Here is a 26902-nt window from a genome sequence, read left to right as displayed (position 1 = left end):
TGGACAAGTTCCTAGAGGTCCCGGGGCTCCCAGAAGCTTTTCCTATACCCAAGCGGGTGGCGGACATTGTAAATAAAGAATGGGAAAGGCCCGGTATACCTTTCGTCCCTCCCCCCATATTTAAAAAATTGTTTCCTATGGTCGACCCTAGAAAGGACTTATGGCAGACTGTCCCCAAGGTCGAGGGAGCGGTTTCTACTTTAAACAAACGCACCACTATACCCATAGAAGATAGTTGTGCTTTCAAAGATCCTATGGATAAAAAATTAGAAGGTTTGCTTAAAAAGATGTTTGTTCAGCAAGGTTACCTTCTACAACCAATTTCATGCATTGTCCCTGTCACTACAGCCGCGTGTTTCTGGTTCGATGAGCTAGTAAAGGCGATCGATAGTGATTCTCCTCCTTATGAGGAGATTATGGACAGAATCCGTGCTCTCAAATTGGCTAATTCTTTCACCCTAGACGCCACTTTGCAATTGGCTAGGTTAGCGGCGAAGAATTCTGGGTTTGCTATTGTGGCGCGTAGAGCGCTTTGGTTGAAATCTTGGTCAGCGGATGCGTCTTCCAAGAACAAACTCCTTAACATTCCTTTCAAGGGGAAAACGCTGTTTGGCCCTGACTTGAAAGAGATTATCTCTGATATCACTGGGGGTAAGGGCCACGCCCTTCCTCAGGATAGGTCTTTCAAGGCCAAAAATAAACCTAATTTTCGTCCCTTTCGTAGAAACGGACCAGCCCCAAGTGCTACGTCCTCTAAGCAAGAGGGTAATACTTCTCAAGCCAAGCCAGCCTGGAGACCAATGCAAGGCTGGAACAAGGGAAAGCAGGCCAAGAAACCTGCCACTGCTACCAAGACAGCATGAAATGTTGGCCCCCGATCCGGGACCGGATCTGGTGGGGGGCAGACTCTCTCTCTTCGCTCAGGCTTGGGCAAGAGATGTTCTGGATCCTTGGGCACTAGAAATAGTCTCCCAAGGTTATCTTCTGGAATTCAAGGGGCTTCCCCCAAGGGGGAGGTTCCACAGGTCTCAATTGTCTTCAGACCACATAAAGAGACAGGCATTCTTACATTGCGTAGAAGACCTGTTAAAAATGGGAGTGATTCATCCTGTTCCATTAGGAGAACAAGGGATGGGGTTCTACTCCAATCTGTTCATAGTTCCCAAAAAAGAGGGAACGTTCAGACCAATCTTAGATCTCAAGATCTTAAACAAGTTTCTCAAGGTTCCATCGTTCAAAATGGAAACCATTCGAACAATTCTTCCTTCCATCCAGGAAGGTCAATTCATGACCACGGTGGATTTAAAGGATGCGTATCTACATATTCCTATCCACAAGGAACTTCATCGGTTCCTAAGGTTCGCATTCCTGGACAAGCATTACCAGTTTGTGGCGCTTCCTTTCGGATTAGCCACTGCTCCAAGGATTTTCACAAAGGTACTAGGGTCCCTTCTAGCGGTGCTAAGACCAAGGGGCATTGCAGTAGTACCTTACTTGGACGACATTCTGATTCAAGCGTCGTCCCTTCCTCAAGCAAAGGCTCACACGGACATAGTCCTGGCCTTTCTCAGATCTCACGGATGGAAAGTGAACGTGGAAAAGAGTTCTCTATCTCCGTCGACAAGGGTTCCCTTCTTGGGAACAATAATAGACTCCTTAGAAATGAGGATTTTTCTGACAGAGGCCAGAAAAACAAAACTTCTAAACTCTTGTCAAACACTTCATTCCGTTCCTCTTCCTTCCATAGCGCAGTGCATGGAAGTAATAGGTTTGATGGTAGCGGCAATGGACATAGTTCCTTTTGCGCGCATTCATCTAAGACCATTACAACTGTGCATGCTCAGTCAGTGGAATGGGGACTATACAGACTTGTCTCCGAAGATACAAGTAAATCAGAGGACCAGAGACTCACTCCGTTGGTGGCTGTCCCTGGACAACCTGTCACAAGGGATGACCTTCCGCAGACCAGAGTGGGTCATTGTCACGACCGACGCCAGTCTGATGGGCTGGGGCGCGGTCTGGGGATCCCTGAAAGCTCAGGGTCTTTGGTCTCGGGAAGAATCTCTTCTACCGATAAATATTCTGGAACTGAGAGCGATATTCAATGCTCTCAAGGCTTGGCCTCAGCTAGCAAAGGCCAAGTTCATACGGTTTCAATCAGACAACATGACGACTGTTGCGTACATCAACCATCAGGGGGGAACAAGGAGTTCCCTGGCGATGGAAGAAGTGACCAAAATCATTCAATGGGCGGAGACTCACTCCTGCCACCTGTCTGCAATCCACATCCCAGGAGTGGAAAATTGGGAAGCGGATTTTCTGAGTCGTCAGACATTACATCCGGGGGAGTGGGAACTCCATCCGGAAATCTTTGCCCAAATTACTCAACGGTGGGGCATTCCAGACATGGATCTGATGGCCTCTCGGCAGAACTTCAAGGTTCCTTGCTACGGGTCCAGATCCAGGGATCCCAAGGCGACTCTAGTAGATGCACTAGTAGCACCTTGGACCTTCAAACTAGCTTATGTATTCCCGCCGTTTCCTCTCATCCCCAGGCTGGTAGCCAGGATCAATCAGGAGAGGGCGTCGGTGATCTTGATAGCTCCTGCGTGGCCACGCAGGACTTGGTATGCAGATCTGGTGAATATGTCATCGGCTCCACCATGGAAGCTACCTTTGAGACGAGACCTTCTTGTTCAAGGTCCGTTCGAACATCCGAATCTGGTCTCACTCCAGCTGACTGCTTGGAGATTGAACGCTTGATCTTATCAAAACGAGGGTTCTCAGATTCTGTTATTGATACTCTTGTTCAGGCCAGAAAGCCTGTAACTAGAAAAATTTACCACAAAATATGGAAAAAATATATCTGTTGGTGTGAATCTAAAGGATTCCCTTGGGACAAGGTAAAGATTCCTAAGATTCTATCCTTTCTTCAAGAAGGATTGGAGAAAGGATTATCTGCAAGTTCCTTGAAGGGACAGATTTCTGCCTTGTCTGTGTTACTTCACAAAAAACTGGCAGCTGTGCCAGATGTTCAAGCCTTTGTTCAGGCTCTGGTTAGAATCAAGCCTGTTTACAAACCTTTGACTCCTCCTTGGAGTCTCAACTTAGTTCTTTCAGTTCTTCAGGGGGTTCCGTTTGAACCCTTACATTCCGTTGATATTAAGTTATTATCTTGGAAAGTTTTGTTTTTGGTTGCAATTTCTTCTGCTAGAAGAGTTTCAGAATTATCTGCTCTGCAGTGTTCTCCTCCTTATCTGGTGTTCCATGCAGATAAGGTGGTTTTACGTACTAAACCTGGTTTTCTTGCAAAAGTTGTTTCTAACAAAAACATTAACCAGGAGATAGTCGTGCCTTCTTTGTGTCCGAAACCAGTTTCGAAGAAGGAACGTTTGTTGCACAATTTGGATGTTGTTCGCGCTCTAAAATTCTATTTAGATGCTACAAAGGATTTTAGACAAACATCTTCCTTGTTTGTTGTTTATTCTGGTAAAAGGAGAGGTCAAAAAGCAACTTCTACCTCTCTCTCTTTTTGGATTAAAAGCATCATCAGATTGGCTTACGAGACTGCCGGACGGCAGCCTCCTGAAAGAATCACAGCTCATTCCACTAGGGCTGTGGCTTCCACATGGGCCTTCAAGAACGAGGCTTCTGTTGATCAGATATGTAGGGCAGCGACTTGGTCTTCACTGCACACTTTTACCAAATTTTACAAGTTTGATACTTTTGCTTCTTCTGAGGCTATTTTTGGGAGAAAGGTTTTGCAAGCCGTGGTGCCTTCCATTTAGGTGACCTGATTTGCTCCCTCCCTTCATCCGTGTCCTAAAGCTTTGGTATTGGTTCCCACAAGTAAGGATGACGCCGTGGACCGGACACACCTATGTTGGAGAAAACAGAATTTATGTTTACCTGATAAATTACTTTCTCCAACGGTGTGTCCGGTCCACGGCCCGCCCTGGTTTTTTTAATCAGGTCTGATAATTTATTTTCTTTAACTACAGTCACCACGGTATCATATGGTTTCTCCTATGCAAATATTCCTCCTTAACGTCGGTCGAATGACTGGGGTAGGCGGAGCCTAGGAGGGATCATGTGACCAGCTTTGCTGGGCTCTTTGCCATTTCCTGTTGGGGAAGAGAATATCCCACAAGTAAGGATGACGCCGTGGACCGGACACACCGTTGGAGAAAGTAATTTATCAGGTAAACATAAATTCTGTTTTCCACTCACAAGAGTTCCCTTCTTGGGGACTCTGATAGATTCTGTAGAAATGAAGATTTACCTGACAGAAGACAGGTTAACAAAGCTTCAAAATGCATGCCGTGTCCTTCATTCCATTCAACACCCGTCAGTAGCTCAATGCATGGAGGTGATCGGCTTAATGGTAGCGGCAATGGACGTAGTACCTTTTGCACGCCTACATCTCAGACCGCTGCAATTGTGCATGCTAAGTCAGTGGAATGGGGATTACTCAGATTTGTCCCCCACTCTGATTCTGAATCAAGAGACCAGAAACTCTCTTCTATGGTGGCTTTATCGGCCACACCTGTCCAGGGGGATGCCATTCAGCAGGCCAGACTGGACAATTGTAACAACAGACGCCAGCCTACTAGGTTGGGGCGCTGTCTGGAATTCTCTGAAGGCTCAGGGACTATGGAATCAGGAGGAGAGTCTCCTTCCAATAAACATTCTGGAATTGAGAGCAGTTCTCAATGCCCTTCTGGCTTGGCCCCAGTTAACAACTCGGGGGTTCATCAGGTTTCAGTCGGACAACATCACGACTGTAGCTTACATCAACCATCAGGGAGGGACAAGAAGCTCCCTAGCAATGATGGAAGTATCAAAGATAATTCGCTGGGCAGAGTCTCACTCTTGCCACCTGTCTGCAATCCACATCCCGGGAGTGGAGAACTGGGAGGCGGATTTCTTAAGTCGTCAGACTTTTCATCCGGGGGAGTGGGAACTTCATCCGGAGGTCTTTGCCCAGATACTTCGACGTTGGGGCAAACCAGAGATAGATCTCATGGCGTCTCGTCAGAACGCCAAGCTTCCTCGCTACGGGTCCAGATCCAGGGATCCGGGAGCGGTTCTGATAGATGCTTTGACAGCACCTTGGACCTTCGAGATGGCTTATGTGTTTCCACCCTTCCCGATGCTTCCTCGATTGATTGCCAGAATCAAACAGGAGAGAGCATCAGTGATTCTAATAGCACCTGCATGGCCACGCAGGACTTGGTATGCAGATCTAGTGGACATGTCATCCTGTCCGCCTTGGTCTCTACCTCTGAAACAGGACTTTCTGATCCAGGGTCCATTCAAACATCAAAATCTAACTTCTCTGAAGCTGACTGCTTGGAAATTGAACGCTTGATTTTATCAAAACGTGGGTTTTCTGAGCCAGTTATTGATACCTTAATACAGGCTAGGAAGCCTGTTACCAGAAGGATTTACCATAAAATATGGCGTAAATACTTATATTGGTGCGAATCCAAGAGTTACTCATGGAGTAAGGTTAGGATTCCAAGGATATTGTCTTTTCTACAAGAAGGTTTAGAAAAGGGGTTATCCGCTAGTTCTTTAAAGGAACAGATTTCAGCTCTGCCCATTCTTTTACACAAACGTCTGTCAGAAGTTCCGGACGTTCAAGCTTTTTGTCAGGCTTTAGCTAGGATCAAGCCTGTGTTTAAAACTGTTGCTCCACCATGGAGTTTGAACTTAGTTCTTAATGTTTTACAGGGTGTTCCGTTTGAACCCCTTCATTCCATTGATATCAAGTTGTTATCTTGGAAAGTTCTGTTTTTAATGGCTATTTCCTCGGCTCGAAGAGTCTCTGAGTTATCTGCCTTGCATTGTGATTCTCCTTATCTGATTTTTCATTCAGACAAGGTAGTTCTGCGTACTAAACCTGGGTTCCTACCTAAGGTGGTCACTAACAGGAATATCAATCAAGAGATTGTTGTTCCATCCTTGTGTCCTAATCCTTCCTCGAAGAAGGAACGTCTGCTACACAATCTAGATGTAGTCCGTGCCCTGAAATTTTATCTACAGGCAACTAAGGAGTTTCGTCAAACGTCTTCCCTGTTTGTCGTTTATTCTGGCCAGAGGAGAGGTCAAAAAGCTTCGGCTACCTCTCTCTCGTTTTGGCTTCGTAGCATAATACGATTAGCCTATGAGACTGCTGGACAGCAGCCTCCTGAAAGAATTACAGCTCATTCTACTAGAGCTGTGGCTTCCACTTGGGCCTTTAAGAATGAGGCTTCTGTTGAACAGATTTGCAAGGCTGCAACTTGGTCTTCTCTTCATACTTTTTCCAAATTTTACAAATTTGACACTTTTGCTTCTTCGGAGGCTGTTTTTGGGAGAAAGGTTCTTCAGGCAGTGGTTCCCTCCGTATAAAGAGCCTGCCTGTCCCTCCCGTCATCCGTGTATTTTTGCTTTGGTATTGGTATCCCAGAAGTAATGATGACCCGTGGACTGACCACACTTAACAGGAGAAAACAAAATTTATGCTTACCTGATAAATTCCTTTCTCCTGTAGTGTGGTCAGTCCACGGCCCGCCCTGTTTTTTATGGCAGGCTAAAAAATTTTTTGGATTATACTCCAGTCACCACTACACCCTTGGGCTTTTCCTTTCTAGTTGGTCCTTTGGTCGAATGACTGGAGGTGACGTAGAAGGGAGGAGCTATATAGCAGCTCTGCTGGGTGAATCCTCTTGCACTTCCTGTAGGGGAGGAGATAATATCCCAGAAGTAATGATGACCCGTGGACTGACCACACTACAGGAGAAAGGAATTTATCAGGTAAGCATAAATTTTGTTTTTTATATTAATGTATTTTTAATAACTTGTTATACCAGCTGCAGAGTATAAAATTTATGAGAAATTGCATTTTTCGGTTTATTTGTGTATATGAAGTAGCTGGTTTTGTGCTTTTAAACCACAGCCTATTACAATGGGTTGAGCTTCAGGTAATATCAGATCTCGTTATGTTATCACTTTTATGTACACAGACTTGTTTCCTTATCTTATATTTGTCTAGAAAACTAAAGCTCAATACTTAGAGAGAACAATGGAAAACTATCATTTTATTACATAACTATCATGCCCCCCACTGAGAGTGTAATCTCTTCTGCTGGCTGTGTTTACTTAGGCTATTCAATAACTGAGACTCCAGTATAGAAACTTTCAGTATAGGTTGGGATACCACAGGCTAAATCTGCTATTTCAAATGCCAAAATAGGGGTAAAGGAGCTACTTGTAAACAATTAAAAACACTCCAGCAGGTAAAATGAATCATTGGGAACAATTTAAAGGGGAGAAATTTTTTGGGTGAACTGTCCCTTTAACTTCATTACTTTATTCTACACAGGTTCTGTGGCTCATCTACCTCTTCATTATTCTCGCAGTGACTGCAGAGAAATTGTAAGTACAACCTGCCAATTATTTATTAGATTACATCTATGTGACAGCACAGGGTAAAATGTGTATAATCTCGAAGGCAGAAAAGACATGAAGTTTCACCTCAATCGCTATTCATTTTATTCAACCCAGCTGCAAAACATGTAAAAAGATTGAACCAATCATTAAACAGCACAGTGTATATAAGACCCAAACACCATAAACTCCTCCTCAAAGTGGTTGTGTAAACCAAAACAAATAAAAGAGTGGGATGCAAAATAAAAAAGTACATCCTGCCTTTTATTTGCGTTACATAACCCTTCTTCAGCACAGTGTGCCTGCCTCAGCATTTTCTGTTATAAAGAAGACAAATAAGCACATGCTAAGCAATGCTTTAGTCTCCCGTGGTAATGAACATCTGGGAGAACACACTTATTGCGGATTATGTCCGCTTCACTTCGATAAATGCCGACGGTATACACTCTCTGCATTTATCATTGCACCAGCTGGTGCAATACCGCCCCCTGCAGATTTCGCGGCCAATCGGACGCTAGCAGGCGGTGTCAATCAACCCGATCGTATTCGATCGGGTTGATTTCTTGCAATTTCTGTCCACCGCCTCAGAGCAAAGGCTCGCCAGAAACATGAGGCACCAAGCTTCGTACGGAGCTTGATAAATATGCCCCAGTGACTTGAGAAGTTTAGTTGATACAGATTATTTTTGGCTGTATCACTTCTGCCTTCTTTGGGGGGGGAGGGTTAGGATAGAGGGCAGCGTAATGCACTAAATTATGTAGAAATAAAATCAAATGTAAAAATACAGCATGTTTTTTATATATATATATATATATATATATATATATATATATATATATATATATATATAGTGAAACAAATAGCGTCAGCACTTATTGATAAAAAATATCCATTCTTTATTGAGGTAACAAACAAAGTTAAAAACAGCGACGTTTCGAGTCAACACAGACCCTTAGTCTGTATATGTATATATATATATATATATATTCTTAAATGGAAAGAGTCCACAGATGCATTCATTAAAATAAGAACCTGGCTACCAGGAGGAGGCAAAGACAACCCAGCCAAAGGCTTAAATACTCCTCCCACTCCCCTCATCCCCCATTCATTCTTTGCCTTTCGTCCCAGGAGGATGGCAGAGAAGTGTCAGAATTTTTATTTTTTGTCTCTTATGGAGGGTAGTACTCTTCGGCATGGGACAGGAGTTTTAAGTAGTCCTGTCAGTCTCTCAGTAAGGGCTTGGATGAAAGTTAGAGTCTAGAGATGCAGGGAGTTTCTTTCTGCGAAACCATCCCGACTCATATTAACAGTTCCTCAAGCAATCAGCGTTGTCGAACTTAGCTTCGTTGCCTGCTTTCTTCTCTCAAGTCCATGGCGGAGGCGATGCTACTATCCATCACACTTGAAGGCCCGTGTTCCTGTTCCACGGCGTAGATTCCGGTAAGATCGTTTCAGTTTACTTTATTTGCAATGTATTGTAATGTGAATATTTCCCGAGAGGCTACTACCCTGCAAGTCTAACTTTACATAAGGGTCTCAGTGAGTCTATTTTAGTATCTTGGAATCGAGGGTTGATATCTCCTGAGGGGGGTTATTGAACAGGGAGGGGTTTATAATCATGTTTGTTATGTGAATCAACCTGCTTATGTGCGATGTTTACTGGGCTCATGGTTGGAACATTGAGGCCTTTGGAAGTGATGCAGCCTTTTGGTTGGGCGCGCTTGTTTGGACTGTATGGTTCACCTTGTGTTCGGGCGTGGCTACGTTCTGTTGTTCCATTTCTGCATTCCCGACTGTGTGGCGAAGAAAATTTTCTAGTCCGCAGAGGTCTGGTCATAGGAGGTGGTGTGTGCCCCAGCCATTGGGGGGTGTCAGGTGCCGTTTTAGTTTTCACTACTTTAGTCCATATTTAAATATAATCTATCTAGTTATGGAGGATTCTGATGCTGAGACTGTGTTAATTTCAGATTCAGTTACAGAGGATTCTAATACTGAGACTATTTTGATTTCAGATTCTGTGTCCGGTGATGAATCCGGAGGGGCCTCGTTGACGCCTGTCAACCAGTTTTTTGTTCCGTATGCCATTTCAGAGCGCCTGGTTCCTGGGGCTCAGGGAATTAAGGGACTGCTGAGCCATCCGCCTCTGGGGGTCCTGTCCTCCGAGAGGAGAATTCCCTACCAAATTATACTTCTGCACATGTGGGTAACCCAGTTTATGGTTCCTCCATGTGGGGTGACGTGTTTCCCCCGGAGGTTGCAGCACGTTTTCTCTTCCACATATTGTTGGAGATTGTTCATCTGCAGAGTCCAGACGTTTCTTTGAGAATGTGCTCGTGCCCTATTGTTCCGGGCCTTCCGCCTTGGGGAGGGCCTCTACAGTTCCCCGCGTTGGTATCTGTCCCTGAGTGTTGTGCCTTCCGTTACAGGATTGCGCGCTTTCGCGTGTTGCTCAGACATGTTTTTCAGTTATTGAATGACCCTATCGTTACCAGATACGGGGAATTTCAGTCTGATAATTCAAATGGTGCACCTCATTAGACATGTGGGTATGAAGTAATCTCCTGATTGTCATTTGTTTGAGATCTTTCCCAGTTTTGTGTGATTGGGCTCCATTTGGCTGGTCCTGCGGGTAGACCCGTGTCTTTTTGGGCGTTAACCTCCGGGTTGCCTTATATTTTATTTATATCCGATGGGATGTCTTTTATTTGTTTTTGTTTCCTTCGGGAACCTTCTGGGATTGATACTCTTTATTACTTCTTCGGAAGTTGTTGGACATGTTAGTCCTCTGTTCAAAATGTCTGTTTCTCCAACATAGGTGTGTCCGGTCCACGGCGTCATCCTTACTTGTGGGATATTCTCTTCCCCAACAGGAAATGGCAAAGAGCCCAGCAAAGCTGGTCACATGATCCCTCCTAGGCTCCGCCTTCCCCAGTCATTCTCTTTGCCGTTGCACAGGCAACATCTCCACGGAGATGGCTCAGAGTTTTTTGGTGTTTAAATGTAGTTTTTATTCTTCTATCAAGAGTTTGTTATTTTAAAATAGTGCTGGTATGTACTATTTACTCTGAAACAGAAAAGAGATGAAGATTTCTGTTTGTAAGAGGAAAATGATTTTAGCAACCGTTACTAAAATCGATGGCTGTTTCCACACAGGACTGTTGAGAGGAATTAACTTCAGTTGGGGGAAACAGTGAGCAGACTTTGGCTGCTTGAGGTATGACACATTTCTAACAAGACTTGGTAATGCTGGAAGCTGTCATTTTCCCTATGGGATCCGGTAAGCCATTTTCTTAATTTTCAATATAAGAATAAAAGGGCTTCACAAGGGCTTCAAAGACTGGTAGACATTTTTCTGGGCCAAAACGATTACTTTATAAGCATATTTAATGGTTTATAACTTTGGAGAGTTATTTTAATCTTGGGAATTTTATTAAAAAAACGGCAGGCACTGTATTGGACACCTTTTTCACTGGGGGCCTTTCTAGTCATAGGTAGAGCCTCATTTTCGCGCCACTAATGCGCAGTTATTTTTGAGAAGCAAGGCATGCAGATGCATGTGTGAGGAGCTCGGATCCACTGAAAAAGCTTATTGAAGGCGTCATTTGGTATCGTATTCCCCTCTGGGCTTGGTTGGGTCTCAGCAAAGCAGATACCAGGGACTGTATAGGGGTTAAATGTAAAAACGGCTCCGGTTAAGAGTTAAAGCTTTCAAATTTGGTGTGCAATACTTTTAAGGCTTTATGACACTGTGGTGAAATTTTGGTGAATTTTGAACATTTCCTTCATACTTTTGCGTATATTCAGTAAAAAAGTGTGTTCAGTTTAAAATTTAAAGAGACAGTAACGCTTTTATTTTAAAACGTTTTTTGTGCTTTGTTATCAAGTTTATGCCTATTAACATGTCTGAACTATCAGATAGACGATGTTCTGTATGTTCGGAAGCCAAGGTTCCTCTCCATTTAAATATATGTGATGAATGTGACAAACAAAGTAGGGACAATGATGCCACTGATAATAATGTTGCCCAAAATGATTCCTTAAGTGAGGGGAGTAAGCATAGTACTGCATCATCTCCTTCTATGTCTACACCAGTCTTGCCCACTCAGGAGGTCCCTAGTGAATCTAGTGCGCTAATCCTCCTTACTATGCAACAATTAACGGCTGTAATGGATAATTCTATTAAAAACATTTTAGCCAAAATGCCCACTTATCAGCGAAAGCGCGACTGCTCTGTTTTAGATACTGAAGAGCATGAGGACGCTGATGATAATGGTTCTGACATGCCCTTACACCAGTCTGAAGGGGCTAGGGAGGTTTTGTCTGAGGGAGAAATTTCAGATTCAGGAAAAATTTCTCAACAAGCTGAACCTGACGTTATTACATTTAAATTTAAATTGGAACATCTCCGCGCTCTGCTTAAGGAGGTGTTATCTACTCTGGATGATTGTGACAATTTGGTCATTCCAGAGAAATTATGTAAGATGGACAGGTTCCTAGAGGTCCCGGTGCCCCCCGAAGCTTTTCCTATACCCAAGCGGGTGGCGGACATTGTAAATAAAGAATGGGAAAGGCCCGGCATACCTTTTGTCCCTCCCCCTATATTTAAGAAATTATTTCCTATGGTCGACCCCAGGAAGGACTTATGGCAGACAGTCCCCAAGGTCGAGGGGGCGGTTTCTACTCTAAACAAACGCACCACTATCCCTATAGAAGATAGTTGTGCTTTCAAAGATCCTATGGATAAAAAATTAGAGGGTTTGCTTAAAAAGATGTTTGTTCAGCAAGGTTACCTTCTACAACCAATTTCATGCATTGTTCCTGTCACTACAGCAGCGTGTTTCTGGTTCGAGGAACTAGAAAAGTCGCTCAATCAAGCATCCTCTTATGAGGAGGTTATGGACAGAGTTCAAGCACTTAAGTTGGCTAACTCTTTTACCTTAGACGCCACTTTGCAATTAGCTAGATTAGCGGCGAAAAATTCAGGTTTTGCTATTGTGGCGCGCAGAGCGCTTTGGCTGAAGTCTTGGTCAGCGGATGTGTCCTCCAAGAACAGATTGCTTAACATCCCTTTCAAGGGGAAAACGCTGTTTGGCCCTGACTTGAAAGAGATTATTTCAGACATCACTGGGGGAAAGGGCCACGCCCTTCCTCAGGATAGGTCTTTTAAGGCTAAAAATAAAACAAATTTTCGTCCCTTTCGCAGAAACGGACCAGCCTCAAATTCTACATCCTCTAAGCAAGAGGGTAATTCTTCTCAAACCAAGCCAGCCTGGAGACCGATGCAAGGCTGGAACAAAGGTAAGCAGGCCAAGAAGCCCGCTACCAAGACAGCATGAGATGCTGGCCCCCGATCCGGGACCGGATCTGGTGGGGGGCAGACTCTCTCTCTTCGCTCAGGCTTGGGCAAGAGATGTTCAGGATCCTTGGGCGCTTGAAATAGTTTCTCAAGGTTATCTCCTGGAATTCAAGGAACTACCCCCAAGGGGAAGGTTCCACAGGTCTCAATTGTCTTCAGACCAAATAAAAAGACAGGCATTCTTACATTGTGTAGAAGACCTGTTAAAAATGGGAGTGATTCATCCTGTTCCATTAGGAGAACAAGGGATGGGGTTTTACTCCAACCTGTTCATAGTTCCCAAAAAAGAGGGAACATTCAGGCCAATTTTGGATCTCAAGATCCTAAACAAATTTCTCAAGGTCCCATCGTTCAAGATGGAAACCATTCGGACAATTCTTCCTACCATCCAGGAAGGTCAATTCATGACCACGGTGGACTTAAAGGATGCGTATCTACATATTCCTATCCACAAGGAACATCATCGGTTCCTAAGATTCGCCTTTCTGGACAAGCATTACCAGTTTGTGGCACTTCCATTCGGACTAGCCACTGCTCCAAGAATTTTCACAAAGGTACTAGGGTCCCTTCTAGCGGTGCTAAGGCCAAGGGGCATTGCAGTAGTACCCTACTTGGACGACATACTGATTCAAGCGTCGTCTCTACCACAAGCAAAGGCTCATACGGACATTGTCCTAGCCTTTCTCAGATCTCACGGGTGGAAAGTGAACGTAGAAAAAAGTTCTCTATTCCCGTCAACAAGAGTTCCCTTCTTGGGAACAATAATAGACTCCTTGGAAATGAAGATTTTTCTGACAGAAGCCAGAAAATCAAAACTTCTAAGCTCTTGTCAAGTACTTCATTCTGTTCTTCTTCCTTCCATAGCGCAGTGCATGGAAGTAATAGGTTTGATGGTTGTGGCAATGGACATAGTTCCTTTTGCGCGAATTCATCTAAGACCATTACAACTGTGCATGCTCAGACAGTGGAATGGGGATTATACAGATTTGTCCCCGACGATCCAAGTAGATCAGAGGACCAGAGATTCACTCCGTTGGTGGCTGACCCTGGACAACCTGTCCCAAGGGATGAGCTTCAGAAGACCAGAGTGGGTCATTGTAACGACTCACGCCAGCCTGGTGGGCTGGGGCGCGGTCTGGAAACACCTGAAGGCTCAGGGTCTATGGTCTCGGGAAGAATCTCTTCTCCCGATAAACATTCTGGAACTGAGAGCGATATTCAATGCTCTCAAGGCTTGGCCTCAACTAGCAAAGGCCAAATTCATAAGGTTTCAATCAGACAACATGACGACTGTTGCATATATCAACCATCAGGGGGGAACAGGAGTTCCCTGGCGATGGAAGAAGTGACCAAAGTAATTCAATGGGCGGAGCTTCACTCCTGCCACTTGTCTGCAATCCACATCCCAGGAGTGGAAAATTGGGAAGCGGATTTTCTGAGTCGTCAGACATTTCATCCGGGGGAGTGGGAACTCCATCCGGAAATCTTTGCCCAAATAACTCAATTATGGGGCATTCCAGACATGGATCTGATGGCGTCTCGTCAGAACTTCAAGGTTCCTTGCTACGGGTCCAGATCCAGGGATCCCAAGGCGACTCTAGTAGATGCACTAGTAGCGCCCTGGACCTTCAACCTAGCTTATGTGTTCCCACCGTTTCCTCTCATTCCCAGGCTGGTAGCCAGGATCAATCAAGAGAGGGCTTCAGTGATCTTGATAGCTCCTGCGTGGCCACGCAGAACTTGGTATGCAGACCTGGTGAATATGTCATCGGCTCCACCATGGAAGCTACCTTTGAGACGGGACCTTCTTGTTCAAGGTCCGTTCGAACATCCGAATCTGGCATCACTCCAACTGACTGCTTGGAGATTGAATGCTTGATTTTATCAAAGCGTGGGTTCTCAGATTCTGTCATTGATACTCTTATTCAGGCTAGAAAGCCTGTAACTAGAAAAATTTACCATAAAGTATGGAAGAAATATATATGTTGGTGCGAATCGAAAGGATTCCCATGGAACAGGGTAAAAATTCCTAAGATTCTATCCTTTCTACAAGAGGGTTTGGAGAAAGGATTATCTGCAAGTTCTTTGAAGGGACAGATTTCTGCTTTATCTGTTTTACTTCACAAGAAGCTGGCGGCTGTGCCAGATGTTCAGGCTTTTGTTCAGGCTCTGGTTAGAATCAAGCCTGTTTACAAACCTTTGACTCCTCCTTGGAGTCTCAATTTAGTTCTTTCAGTTCTTCAAGGGGTTCCGTTTGAACCCTTACATTCCGTAGATATTAAGTTATTATCTTGGAAAGTTTTGTTTTTGGTTGCAATTTCTTCTGCTAGAAGAGTTTCAGAGTTATCTGCTCTGCAGTGTTCTCCTCCTTATCTGGTGTTCCATGCAGATAAGGTGGTTTTGCGTACTAAACCTGGTTTTCTTCCGAAAGTTGTTTCTAACAAAAATATTAACCAGGAGAAAGTTGTGCCTTCTTTGTGTCCGAATCCAGTTTCAAAGAAGGAACGTTTGTTGCACAATTTGGATGTAGTTCGGGCTCTAAAATTCTATTTAGAGGCTACAAAGGATTTCAGACAAACATCTTCCTTGTTTGTTGTTTATTCTGGTAAAAGGAGAGGTCAAAAAGCAACTGCTACCTCTCTCTCTTTTTGGCTTAAAAGCATCATCAGATTGGCTTATGAGACTGCCGGACGGCAGCCTCCTGAAAGAATCACAGCTCATTCCACTAGGGCTGTGGCTTCCACATGGGCCTTCAAGAACGAGGCTTCTGTTGATCAGATATGTAAGGCAGCGACTTGGTCTTCACTGCACACTTTTACCAAATTTTACAAATTTGATACTTTTGCTTCTTCTGAGGCTATTTTTGGGAGAAAGGTTTTGCAAACCGTGGTGCCTTCCATCTAGGTGACCTGATTTGCTCCCTCCCATCATCCGTGTCCTAAAGCTTTGGTATTGGTTCCCACAAGTAAGGATGACGCCGTGGACCGGACACACCTATGTTGGAGAAAACAGAATTTATGTTTACCTGATAAATTACTTTCTCCAACGGTGTGTCCGGTCCACGGCCCGCCCTGGTTTTTTAATCAGGTCTGATGATTTAATTTCTCTAACTACAGTCACCACGGTATCATATGATTTCTCCTATGCAAATATTCCTCCTTTACGTCGGTCGAATGACTGGGGAAGGCGGAGCCTAGGAGGGATCATGTGACCAGCTTTGCTGGGCTCTTTGCCATTTCCTGTTGGGGAAGAGAATATCCCACAAGTAAGGATGACGCCGTGGACCGGACACACCGTTGGAGAAAGTAATTTATCAGGTAAACATAAATTCTGTTTTTCTGTTTTTTCCCCTACGAGGGAAAATTTACGCAGTTTGCCGATTGGGACCCTAGGTGCAGGCTGGTCCTGTCTGTATCGTTCGGTCTTGCGGCTGTTCAGACACGTGGCGCTGTTCTGCTCGGCTGGTTCGGTAGAAGCGCCAAGTGCTCAATTTATCATTGTTTTTTCTTGTTCAACTAAGTTTTCGAGAGGATCTGTGGGTCCATGAGGTGGGAAGGATTGTTTCATTCCTCCATAGATGACCGGGCAGGGTTTTTTTTCTGCTGTGTCACTATCTGACATCTGATTTCATCAGAACGTAGTTTCCTCCCTCATGTGGTGGAGGGTGGGAGGGCTTAATGCCCCTTACCGCTTTTGAGCAGTTTGGCCGCCTTCATTTTTTAGGCCTCTGGATTTGTCCTTTTGGGCTTGATCCAACAGCTTGTACAGGATAGCTGTCTAGCATGCGGAAGGTTTGCCGTTTGAAACCTGTTGCAGCTCTTGACACCTTGTAGGTGTATGCGTAAGCTGTTTCTAGTATATCTATCTTGACTGAGTTATAAGAGGCCTTTGGGTCTTCTTCCATTCCCTCCGGGTGAGTGGATCCCCTTTTAGTGATCTGTGTTTCCGGGTGATGGTTGTTCCCTGCAGGAGCTTTTGTTTAGCTCAGGGTTTTCTGGAGTTGGGTAGGCTTATTGTCTTCTCTTCCTTGTGTCCTGCTTGTGCGGAGGTGTTAGGGAGACTAGTCCTGTTAGTAGGATTTTTTTGACCTCGAGGTATCCCTTGCTTGTCTTGAGGCTCTGAGAAGTATCTTCATACGACTTCTAGCCTTGCTCCTTGGAGCGTTGGACTTTAGCTAGGGGTGGTTCCTTCCTTTGGTCGGGGCTTTCGAGTTCTCTCGCTATCTGGATTTTCTGGATTTGCATCCATACCTGTGTGTCTGGCTTTTTAGCCAGTTGGGGTGTTTAGTTCTAGGGTAAGGTTTGCCTGAACTATTGGGTACCCGGACCTGTTTTTCTCCCTGAGCCTTCCGGTTGCTGAAGCTTCGCTTGGTCTTTTTACTGACCCAGTCTGGGTGGTTTTGGCATCTTAGCTCTCAGGGCTGGTCGGGGTGTTCCACGGTAGTGGGAACTTGGACTGTCTCCTTGCTCCATCTACCTAACCTGATCATGGTTGGCCAGGTTTTTGGAGTTTTTTTTCTCTCTTTGTCACAGAGTAGCCCATGTCATCTGGTGGTTAGCTGTGTGGCTTGAGCCTCAAGGGTGGTTGGTTCATACCCAGCTGCTGGCATTGGATGTCCAATTTTCTGGTGCACCTTAGGGTTGCATTCCCCTGGTCAGCTGGCCAGTGTTCCCGTGGATTCCCTGCTCTGCAGGTGAATGGGTTGGCTGTGCCTCTGCTCGGCAAGCTATTTGTAAGGGGGTCCTTTTCTAGGACATCTGTGTTGGGAATTTCTCTTCCCTTTAGCCGGTGCCTTCGGGCCTTGAGGACAGTTGTTGCCCTTCCGGCATCATCCCTTTTCTTTAGGGGATATTCTCCTCCCTATGAAGATAGAGTCCTTGCTTGGGGCTTCTCCTGGATGGGAGGTGAAAGGGGGGGATTGGTTCCCCCTGGGGTCTTGCTGGCTCCAAGCAGACTTGTTGGGCCTTTATTTGATAGATCCTTAGGTCTATGGCCTTGTTGTCTGTTTCAGAGTAGGTTTGTACTTGTGCTCTGTGGGGATGGCTGTGCTATCCTTACGCTCGTTCCTGTACCTGTTTCGGGATTCTTTTGTGTCCCTGTCTTGGATCCCGGAGGCTGGGTTGGTCCAGCTGAGTGTGGGTCTGCAGGTCAGGATGGCCGAGCGGTCTAAGAAACTGCGTATGCACAGTCTCTGGATGTGTGAGCTTTGTTGAGTCTATCCTGTTAGCTTAGTCTGCTAGGGTATAGATTTTCTTTTCAACTTGCTCCATTGATTAGAAGAGGGTTTACTCTTCCTTCTAGTTTTGAGGGTATACTCTTCTTCTCGGGGGGCCTCGATTGAGGTTTTGTGTTCCTCTTTTCAGGGATCTGTGTGTAGGTCCGGCGACTTAGGTTGCCTGGAACGTGCCCTCTGTCTGGGGGTTGCCTTTGCGGTCTGTTTCTTGCTTGACTGCTTCTTCTTCCTCGCAAGTACCCTCTGTGTCGTCCTGTTGTGGACTCTGTGTTCTCAAACTTGGGGTTTTTCACCTGGGTGTATTACACACTTTTCATGGTCGAATACTTTGGTATTCTATGGCCAGACACTAGGAGGACTTTGCCTCTTCAGTTGCATTCCGTGCTTGCAGGATATTGGAGAGACGTATGTTCTGTGTCTGTGCCCGGTCTTATCCCGGGTTTCGCTTGGTATAGGTGTGGCCTCCTTTCCTTGTTTGGGTCCATTTGGGTCTCTGTGAGCCGGGCTCACTCGCGGAGGTGTTCTTTTGGTATTAGTGGACCTTTCGGTTTCCTTGGTTCTCCTTTGCCTTGTTCCCTTGGGGGTTTCGGCTGGTGTCTCCTTCATTTGTGGAGATGAGCGGTGGGGGACCGTTTGTTTGGCGTCGGTGTCTCCTGGAGGACTGTTGGCTCAATCGAGTACGTTTGCGGTCTCTAGTTTGGCTTCTGGACTAACTGTGAGTCCTCTTAAAATTTTCTCAGCTTCGGACGAAGCAGGTTTTTTTTTGGGGGGGTAGAGGTTCAGGCCTGGTGCCCTCAGTATGGGCCGCCTATTGTACCCTCCCGTCTTGGCATTCAGTGTCCTCTATAGCTTGGGTATTGTTTTCCCAAAAGTAATGAATGCAGCTGTGGACTCTTTCCATTTAAGAAGAAAACATAAATTATGCTTACCTGATAATTTCCTTTTCATCTGATGGAAAGAGTCCACAGCTCCCCACCCGTAATTTTCTGTGGGGCGTCCTTATATTCTTCTGGGACCTTTCATCCTGTTTTTTTTTTTTCTACTGTTCCTCGGAAGAATGACTGGGGGATGAGGGGAGTGGGAGGAGTATTTAAGCCTTTGGCTGGGTGTCTTTGCCTCCTCCTGGTGGCCAGGTTCTTATTTCCCAAAAGTAATGAATGCAGCTGTAAACTCTTTCCATCTGAAGAAAAGGAAATTATCAGGTAAGCATAATTTATGTTGTTTTTTCTTCATAATTATGATTATATATATATATATATATATATATATATATATATATATATATATATATATATATAACCTTGGTCAGTCTAGTAACACTAAACAATAGTTATCTTAAAGCTTCTTCCTGCTACATACAATTCTTGATTTACCTTCACATTCTGTGCATAGTCTGTCCTTCGGTCCATCACAATAGAGCCCAGGTGTGTAGCCAACATTAATATCAATTAAAGGGACAGTGTACAGTTATAAACACAAATTTTACCTTAGGTGATGGTTATCTCACTATGCAGGGTTCTGTATGTAAAGGATATATATATATATATATATATATATATATAAACCAAACTCCACCCATTATGTTCCTCATTTGCAGGAGCCAATGCAGGCACAAGTCTGCAGACAACAATGCTAACCAGTGTCGTTGTGTTAGTATACAGTGCATTGTTTTGCAGCTGCTATCTGATAAAGCCAGTTAGCGAAAAGCATGTAGCAGGGTTATCCATTGTAAATCAGCAGCATGCATTTCCATTTTCGAGAATTAGAAAATCCACACTCTTCAGAGCTAAATTACATGAAAAGGGGGTTAAATTTCAGTGTTTTCTGTCCCTTTAAAGCTTATTTATTTGCTCCTGTTCTTTATGCAGTAATGCATTTATGTTCAAAGTCTTATTACATATGGCTCATTAAAGTGCCATAAAACATGTTGAGATCTGTGCATATCCTTAAAGAGCTAATTAAGTAAAACATAGTTTGCATAAAAAAATGTTTAAAAATTGCTGGCAAGTATTTTAAAATAATTTTCAAAAATAAGCAAACTTATAGCCATGCTGTCTGGAGTAGTTTGATCCACCCCCCTTATCAGTGTTTAGTACAGGCATTGTATTTCAACCAAGTTCACAGCAGCTTATTTGCTTCGAGGCATGCTCCAGCAGATGAGTGTTAAAATCTTGTATTCTACTAAAGCAAAGGTGGAGATAGATACAGCCATATAAGGAATTGTGTGGGGGGAGTTAGAGTTGTACAATTCAGAAACTTAAAAGAAAGGGTTAATGGCAAGTCACTGCAGTATACATCTGCAGGTAAAGTAATTAAAGTACATATTATTATATTTTGTCTCTACCCCAACTAGTTGTTTGTACCTTTAAGGAGGCTGATCAATTCTAGCACATATGTAAACCATTTGTTTAACCTGCCTCAGCTTCCACATATTATCATCCAGTTTCATAACCTTATTCCATATTTAAAAGCTATTGCTGCTTTGAAATAATGTAATTTCTTTATTCTCCTACTGTATTTCAGATACAGACCGCATAGGGAAATCTGAATCTGTACAACTTGCTTATGTCATTTTTTTGTTATTCTATGTTTAGGATGTTTTAAAGGGACCTATACATGTTCTAGCATGTATATGAAAGAGCAGCACATACAAGTTTTACATTTAAAATACAACTGGCCAGGGGAGGGTTTTCCAGGAAAAAATAGGGGGCTCAGGGAGCACCGGGGGGAAGGTTTGGTGTGGCCTGAACATGGAGTATAGGGTGTGAGGGGAGCTGCAAGGGAAGTACACATATTAATGCATGCAGCACCCTCAGGGTAATGCACCCACCAATGCTAAATTAATACAGAGTACCTGCAACCCTAAATAATAATGTAGCAATCCCAACAGCCCAAAGTAATGCACAATATGCCACACTGCACCCTCAGGGTAATGCACCCAAGAGCCTGAAAGTAATGCACTGATTACCCACTGAATAATGTGCCAAGCAAACCCTAAATAATGTATGTAGCAATCTCACAGTAATGCACCCAACATCCCCAAAGTAATGCACAGAGCACCCACTGAATAATGTACCCAGCAACCCTATATAATGCACGCAGCACCCTCAGGGTAATGCACCCACCAATGCTAAATGAATAAAGAGTACCTGCGGAGTAATGTGCCCAGCAACCCTAAATAATAATGTAGCAATCTCGGTAATGCACCCAACAGCTCTAAAGTAATGCACAGAGTACCTGCTGAATAATGTGTCCAGCAACCCTATATAATGCACGCAGCACCCTCAGAGTCACGCACTTTCCATTGATAAAGTAATGCACAGAGTACCTGCTGAATAATGTGCACAGAGTAGAAAAAGCATCCTTAGAATATTGCATGCAGCACTATCATAGTAATACACTGATCATCCTAGTGTAATACCCTTAGCAACCTCAAACAGAGCATGCACTGATCACCCTAACAAAATGTAAACAGCAAGAACAAAAAATGAAAGTGAAACTAAAAGGAGTCCCTGCTAATTGGCAGTTAGGGACAACACTACCAGAATAAAACGTTGGTTTATTCAGCACAGGACCAACTATTTTTTAAAAAAATTGAAGCAATGTAATGCATTTTGAAGCATTCTCTTTTATATGAAAAAAGATAAATGTTTTGAGTATCATATCCCTTTATTGAACCTGTCGTGTTTCAGGGTGTGCTATAGCATTCCTTGTTGGCTATGGCCTGTTTTGTTTATGCCTCAGATTGTTGCTCAGTGGATCTAGAGAAAAGACCTATCTCCAAACGGTCTCAGATTTTGTTGAACTCAATAATTGTGTTGTATTTTCTTTTCCAGCTGCAGCTACATGTAGACCTTATGAGGCTTTATACTAGTCATAGTGGCAGATAACACCACCAAGATGGAGAATGAGCTAATATTTGGGGAATAGACTTCTAAGATACTGAGAGCTGTACCACTTTTATTCATGAAATATCCATTTTGGCAACACATTGGTTAGAATATACTATGAAATACAACAACAAATTTTTACTAATAGAACGTAATTGTGCAGATTAATTGGGAACTGAGGCAAGATACAGAAATTGTGATAACTATAGCTTAGTTTCAGGTGGGGAGAGTTTAGAAAAAGTATCTTTTGTTTTTCTAAAAAAATTTCTTTTTTTTTCTTTGTCCATTATAGCTTTTGTCCTAATTTGTCAGCAATCTCCCACAGCTTAAGACTGTCCCACAACGTGGCTGTATCCTTTCCCAATACTCAAATGATTGGATGAGAATGGGTTACTTAGATCTGTATTGTGTATATATAGGGTGAGGGTGCATGAGTGTGAGAGGGAAAGACTATTTTTTATATATAATTTGCAAATTAGAGTATTAATCTTAGTTACATGGTTGATCTGTCACAAAATTCCACTCGTATATTATTTTCATTGACTTTTGACCCACATGGTGTTACTTTCTTGGCATTTGGGAATGGTGCACCTGATGTGTTCAGTGCAGTGGCAGCATTCTCTGACTCCAGGACGGCAGGCTTGGCTATCGGGGCACTGTTTGGTATGACCCTTTATAATATTATGCATATGTAATCATTAGTATAAGAAATGTGACTCTTAATTTGGCTTGTGAAATAGAACTTGTGTAACTACAATAAAAACATCCATAATAACTTTACTATAAGACACAACTCCTGACTATAACCATTTTGTTAAAGGTATCTAATGTGCATACCTCCCCATTGTACCACAATTTCCAGCAAAATCCTTAAAGGGACATAAAACCCCAAAAATGTCTTTAATCATTTAGGTAGAACATACAATTTCCTTCTTAATATAAGGAGAGTCCACGGCATCATTCCTTACTGTTGGGAAATACTGAACCTGGCCTCCAGGAGGAGGCAAAGACACCGCAGCTTAAATACTCCCGCTACTTCCCTCATATCCCAGTCATTCTTTGCCTTTCGTCACAGGAGGTTGGCAGAGAAGTGTCAGAAGATTCAGAGTAGTTCCTTTAGAAGGGTATCTACCCTTCGAAATGCGACTGGAGTTTTAAATAGTCTTGTCAACCTCTCAGTGAGAGCATTGACAAATGTTAGAGTCTGGAAATGCAGGGAGACTGTCAAACTTGAGAGGCTTTGTTTCTGTTTCACGGCATAGATTCCGGTAAGATTGTTTCATTTTTTTTATACACATACGATAACGCAAGAAGACAGGGTCACAGTGTGGCTCCTTTTATCTGTATGGAATCAAGGGTTAATATCTCCTACGGGGGATTATTGAACATGGGGGATTTATCACATAATTTTATTTGATTATGCTGCGACATGTGCGAGATGAGGCTCAGGCAGATGTTGGAACGTACAGGTTTTTACTTTCGTTTTTGGAAGCTGGGCAGCCTGATTCCTATTATAGCAGGAAAAAAAATGCATTGCGCATTATGTGACAGGGTGTGATCACCCTTATTTCCTCTTTCCTGACCGTGCGGTTTACGGAAAAGAAGCGGTTTCTCTGTTTGGCCTGGGTTATAGGAGGTGGTGAGTGCCCCAGCCATTGGAAGTATAAAGGTGCCGTTTTGTCTTATAAATCAATAGTCTGCTTTAAGCGCAAGCTATGGAGGATTCGGATGCATTAGATGGTACTCCCTCTTTACCCAAATCCAATGCCTGTCTATATTGTAAAGTGGCCACGGTATACCCGCCTGCTCAATTGATAAAGTAATCATGTCAAAGAAGGTTAATATGTTTGATACCACTGAGCCGTCCACCTCTGAGGAGTCTCCGTCCCTACAGTGCTTCCCGTAGCACTCCTAATACTCCATCTGGAGGGGCGCTTTTACTGCCAGACTTTACTGAGCAGTTACAAACGGCAGTGTCTGCGGCCTTTAGTGCTTTACCTCGCCCTGCTAAGCGCAAGCGAAAGGTCAAATATTGCTATCCTTCCCAGGGGTCATCTACTAGCTTATTGGATTTATCTGATACAAGATTATCCGAGGATGAAGACGCCTCTGATACTTCAGAGGGTGCTCTTTCTGGGTCGGAATCTGCTGCCTCTAAGCCTCCAGCTGCGGAGGAACCAGACTTTAGATTTAGGATTGAGCATTTACGCTTTCTGCTAAAGGAATTTTTGGGTACGTTAGAGGTTCCAGAGCCCAAGTTGCCTGAGGAACCTTTGATTTCTAAATTACATAAGTTCTACGAGGACAGGGTTGTACCACAAATTTTCCCGGTTCCCGTAAAGATGGAGAACATTATTAAGAATGAAAAGAATTGGTTCTTCATTTTCCCCTTTTTCTTCCTTTAAGAAATTGTTCCTGGTTCCGGGCTCTCAATTGGATTTGTGTGGTTCCATCCCCAAGGTGGATGGCGCTATCTCCACGCTTGTTAAATGCACTACTATCCCGCTTGAGGATAGTTCGTCGTTTAAGGAGCCCATGGATAAGAAAATCGAAACTCTGTTATGAAAGATGTTTCAACATACAGGATATTTGTTTTATTGAATTGATCGAGATGGAGGGTCCCCTCGATGTGATCCAGGAAAGAATCAAGGCCTTAAGGGTAGCTAATTCTTTTATTTGTGATGCAAATATGCAAATTATTCGCCTGAATGCCAAGGCTTCAGGTTTTTTTGTTCACGCCCGTAGGGCACTCTGGCTGAAGTCGTGGTCTGCGGACATGACTTCAAAGTCGAGACTTCTTTCTCTCCCATTTAAGGGAAAGATTCTATTTGGTCCAGGCCTGGACTCAATTATCTTCATGGTTACTGGAGGCAAAGGTGCCTTTTTACCGCAGGAGAAGAACAAACCTAAGGGACAAGGTCCTACTTTTTGTTTCTTTCGTTCAGATAAATCCCAACGTCAGCAGCCCTCCGTTAAGCCCGAGCAATCCAAGGGGACTTGGAAGCCGACTCAGTCCTGGAATAAATCCAAGCAGAACAAGAAGCCCGCCGAGACAACGTCAGCATGAAGGGGCGGCCCCTGATCCGGCTCTGGATCTTGTAGGGGGCATACTGTCACTCTTTTCGAACGCTTGGTTTGGGGACGTGCAAGACCCGTGGGTCCTCGAGGTCATCGCTCAGGAATACAGGATAGGTTTCAAGTCTCATCCACCCAGGGGCAGATTCCTCTTGTCAAACCTGTCTTCAAGGCCAGAAAAGAGAGAAGCCTTTCTGGGGTGCGTGAGGGATCTCTCCTCCCTGAGAGTCATTGTCCTGGGTACCTTTTGCAGAAAGAGGTCTGGGATACTACTCAAACCTTTTTGTGGTCCCAAAGAAGGAGGGAACTTTCTGCCCGATTCTGGACCTAAAGTCCTGAAACAAATTCCTATCTGCCTGTCAGGGTGCCAGGAATCAGACTGAGACGAGAAGTGCAAAAATAATCACACCTTTATTAATAGCAAAAAATAATAAAAAGTCCACAAGTCAAATAACAAGCCAGGAATCAAAACCAGAGCTGGTAGTCAGACAAGCCGAGTTAGGACCCAAAGCGAGTAGTCAGACAAGCCGGAATCAGGAACAAGGAGAACAGCAGAGTCAGGAACAAGCCAGGGATCAGGAACCAGGAAGGACGTCAGACAGCCAGGTAATACACAGGAGCTCTCACAAACAGGTCTGAGACAACGCAAGGACAAAGCATACTGAACAGAGGCCCTTTAAATAATAAGTGATGACATCACAATTCTGAGACTGCATCCTGTCTCACAAGGATGATGTAAACCAGTCTGGCCATAAAAGGAAGTGCAGGAAGTGAGCAGCATCCCCCACAATGCACCAAGTCAGGAAGAGAGGTGAGTAAAATGGCTGCCAGCAGCACATGGCAAACAAGTCAGGAAAAAACCCTGACAGTACCCTCCCCTCAACGACCCCTCCCCCGCGGGAGGACAAAAGGCTTATTGGGGAAACGGGCATGGAAGGCACGGAGGAGGGCGGGAGCATGAACATCAGAGGAAGGAACCCATGAACGCTCCTCTGGACCGTAGCCCCTCCAATGAACCAAATACTGTACGCGGCCCCTGGACATACGAGAGTCAATAATGCTGCTGACCTCATACTCCTCATGGTTGTCAACAAAGATAGGACGGGGACGAGGCAACACAGTGGTAAACCAATTACAAACCAATGGTTTCAAGAGGGAGACATGAAAAACATTGGAGATGCGCATTGCAGGAGGAAGGTCAAGAGCGTAGGCCACAGGATTGACCCGTCGGAGTATTCGAAAAGGACCAACATAACGGGGAGCCAGTTTATTGGAAGGCACACGAAGGTTCAAGTTGCGGGAGGACAGCCAAACTCTCTCACCAACCTGGAAGGAAGGTGCAGGTAGACGCCTACGATCAGCCTGGAACTTTTGGCGCTGCATAGAACGATGAAGGCAATCCTGAATCTGCACCCACGTGGAACGGAGTTGCCGGAGATGCTCCTCCAAATCCGGAATACCCTGAGACATGAATAAATCGGGCAACAAGGATGGTTGAAACCCATAATTCGCCATGAACGGGGATAACTTGGAGGAAGCATTAATAGCACTATTACGAGCAAACTCTGCCCAAGGTAACAGTTCAGACCAATTATTGTGGTGATCTTAGACATAGCAACGGAGGAACTGTTCCAGAGCTTGATTAGACCGTTCCGCAGCCCCATTGGATTGAGGGTGATATGCAGAGGAGAAGGAGAGCTGGATCCCCATTTGAGCACAAAAGGAACGCCAAAATCTGGAGACAAACTGGCTACCCCAGTCCGACACTATCTCCTTGGGTAACCCATGTAAACGGAAGACCTCACGGGCAAAAATTGAAGCAAGCTCCTGAGCGGTAGGCAACTTCTTCAAGGGAATGCAATGTGACATTTTAGAAAAACGGTCAACCACCATAAGGATAACAGTATTGCCATT

At 44.2% G+C, this 26902-nt stretch overlaps 1 protein-coding gene across 1 annotated transcript in view; it reads left to right on the top strand.

The window, feature by feature from the left end:
* The window catches only part of SLC8B1 (solute carrier family 8 member B1), a 194473-nt gene extending 171865 nt beyond the window's left edge, over positions 1-22608 (top strand). The window contains exons 5-7 of the mRNA XM_053699835.1: positions 7370-7422; positions 22206-22261; positions 22469-22608. Of these exons, the coding sequence (XP_053555810.1) occupies positions 7370-7422; positions 22206-22261; positions 22469-22608 (249 nt within the window). The remainder of the gene's footprint in view (positions 1-7369; positions 7423-22205; positions 22262-22468) is intronic.
* Positions 22609-26902: the final 4294 nt, after the last annotated feature.

Source organism: Bombina bombina, chromosome 2 (genome assembly GCF_027579735.1).
Source record: "Bombina bombina isolate aBomBom1 chromosome 2, aBomBom1.pri, whole genome shotgun sequence".
NCBI lineage: Eukaryota > Metazoa > Chordata > Amphibia > Anura > Bombinatoridae > Bombina > Bombina bombina.
Note: the sequence above shows the minus strand (reverse complement) of the source record. Positions and strands in the feature narration are given on the sequence as shown.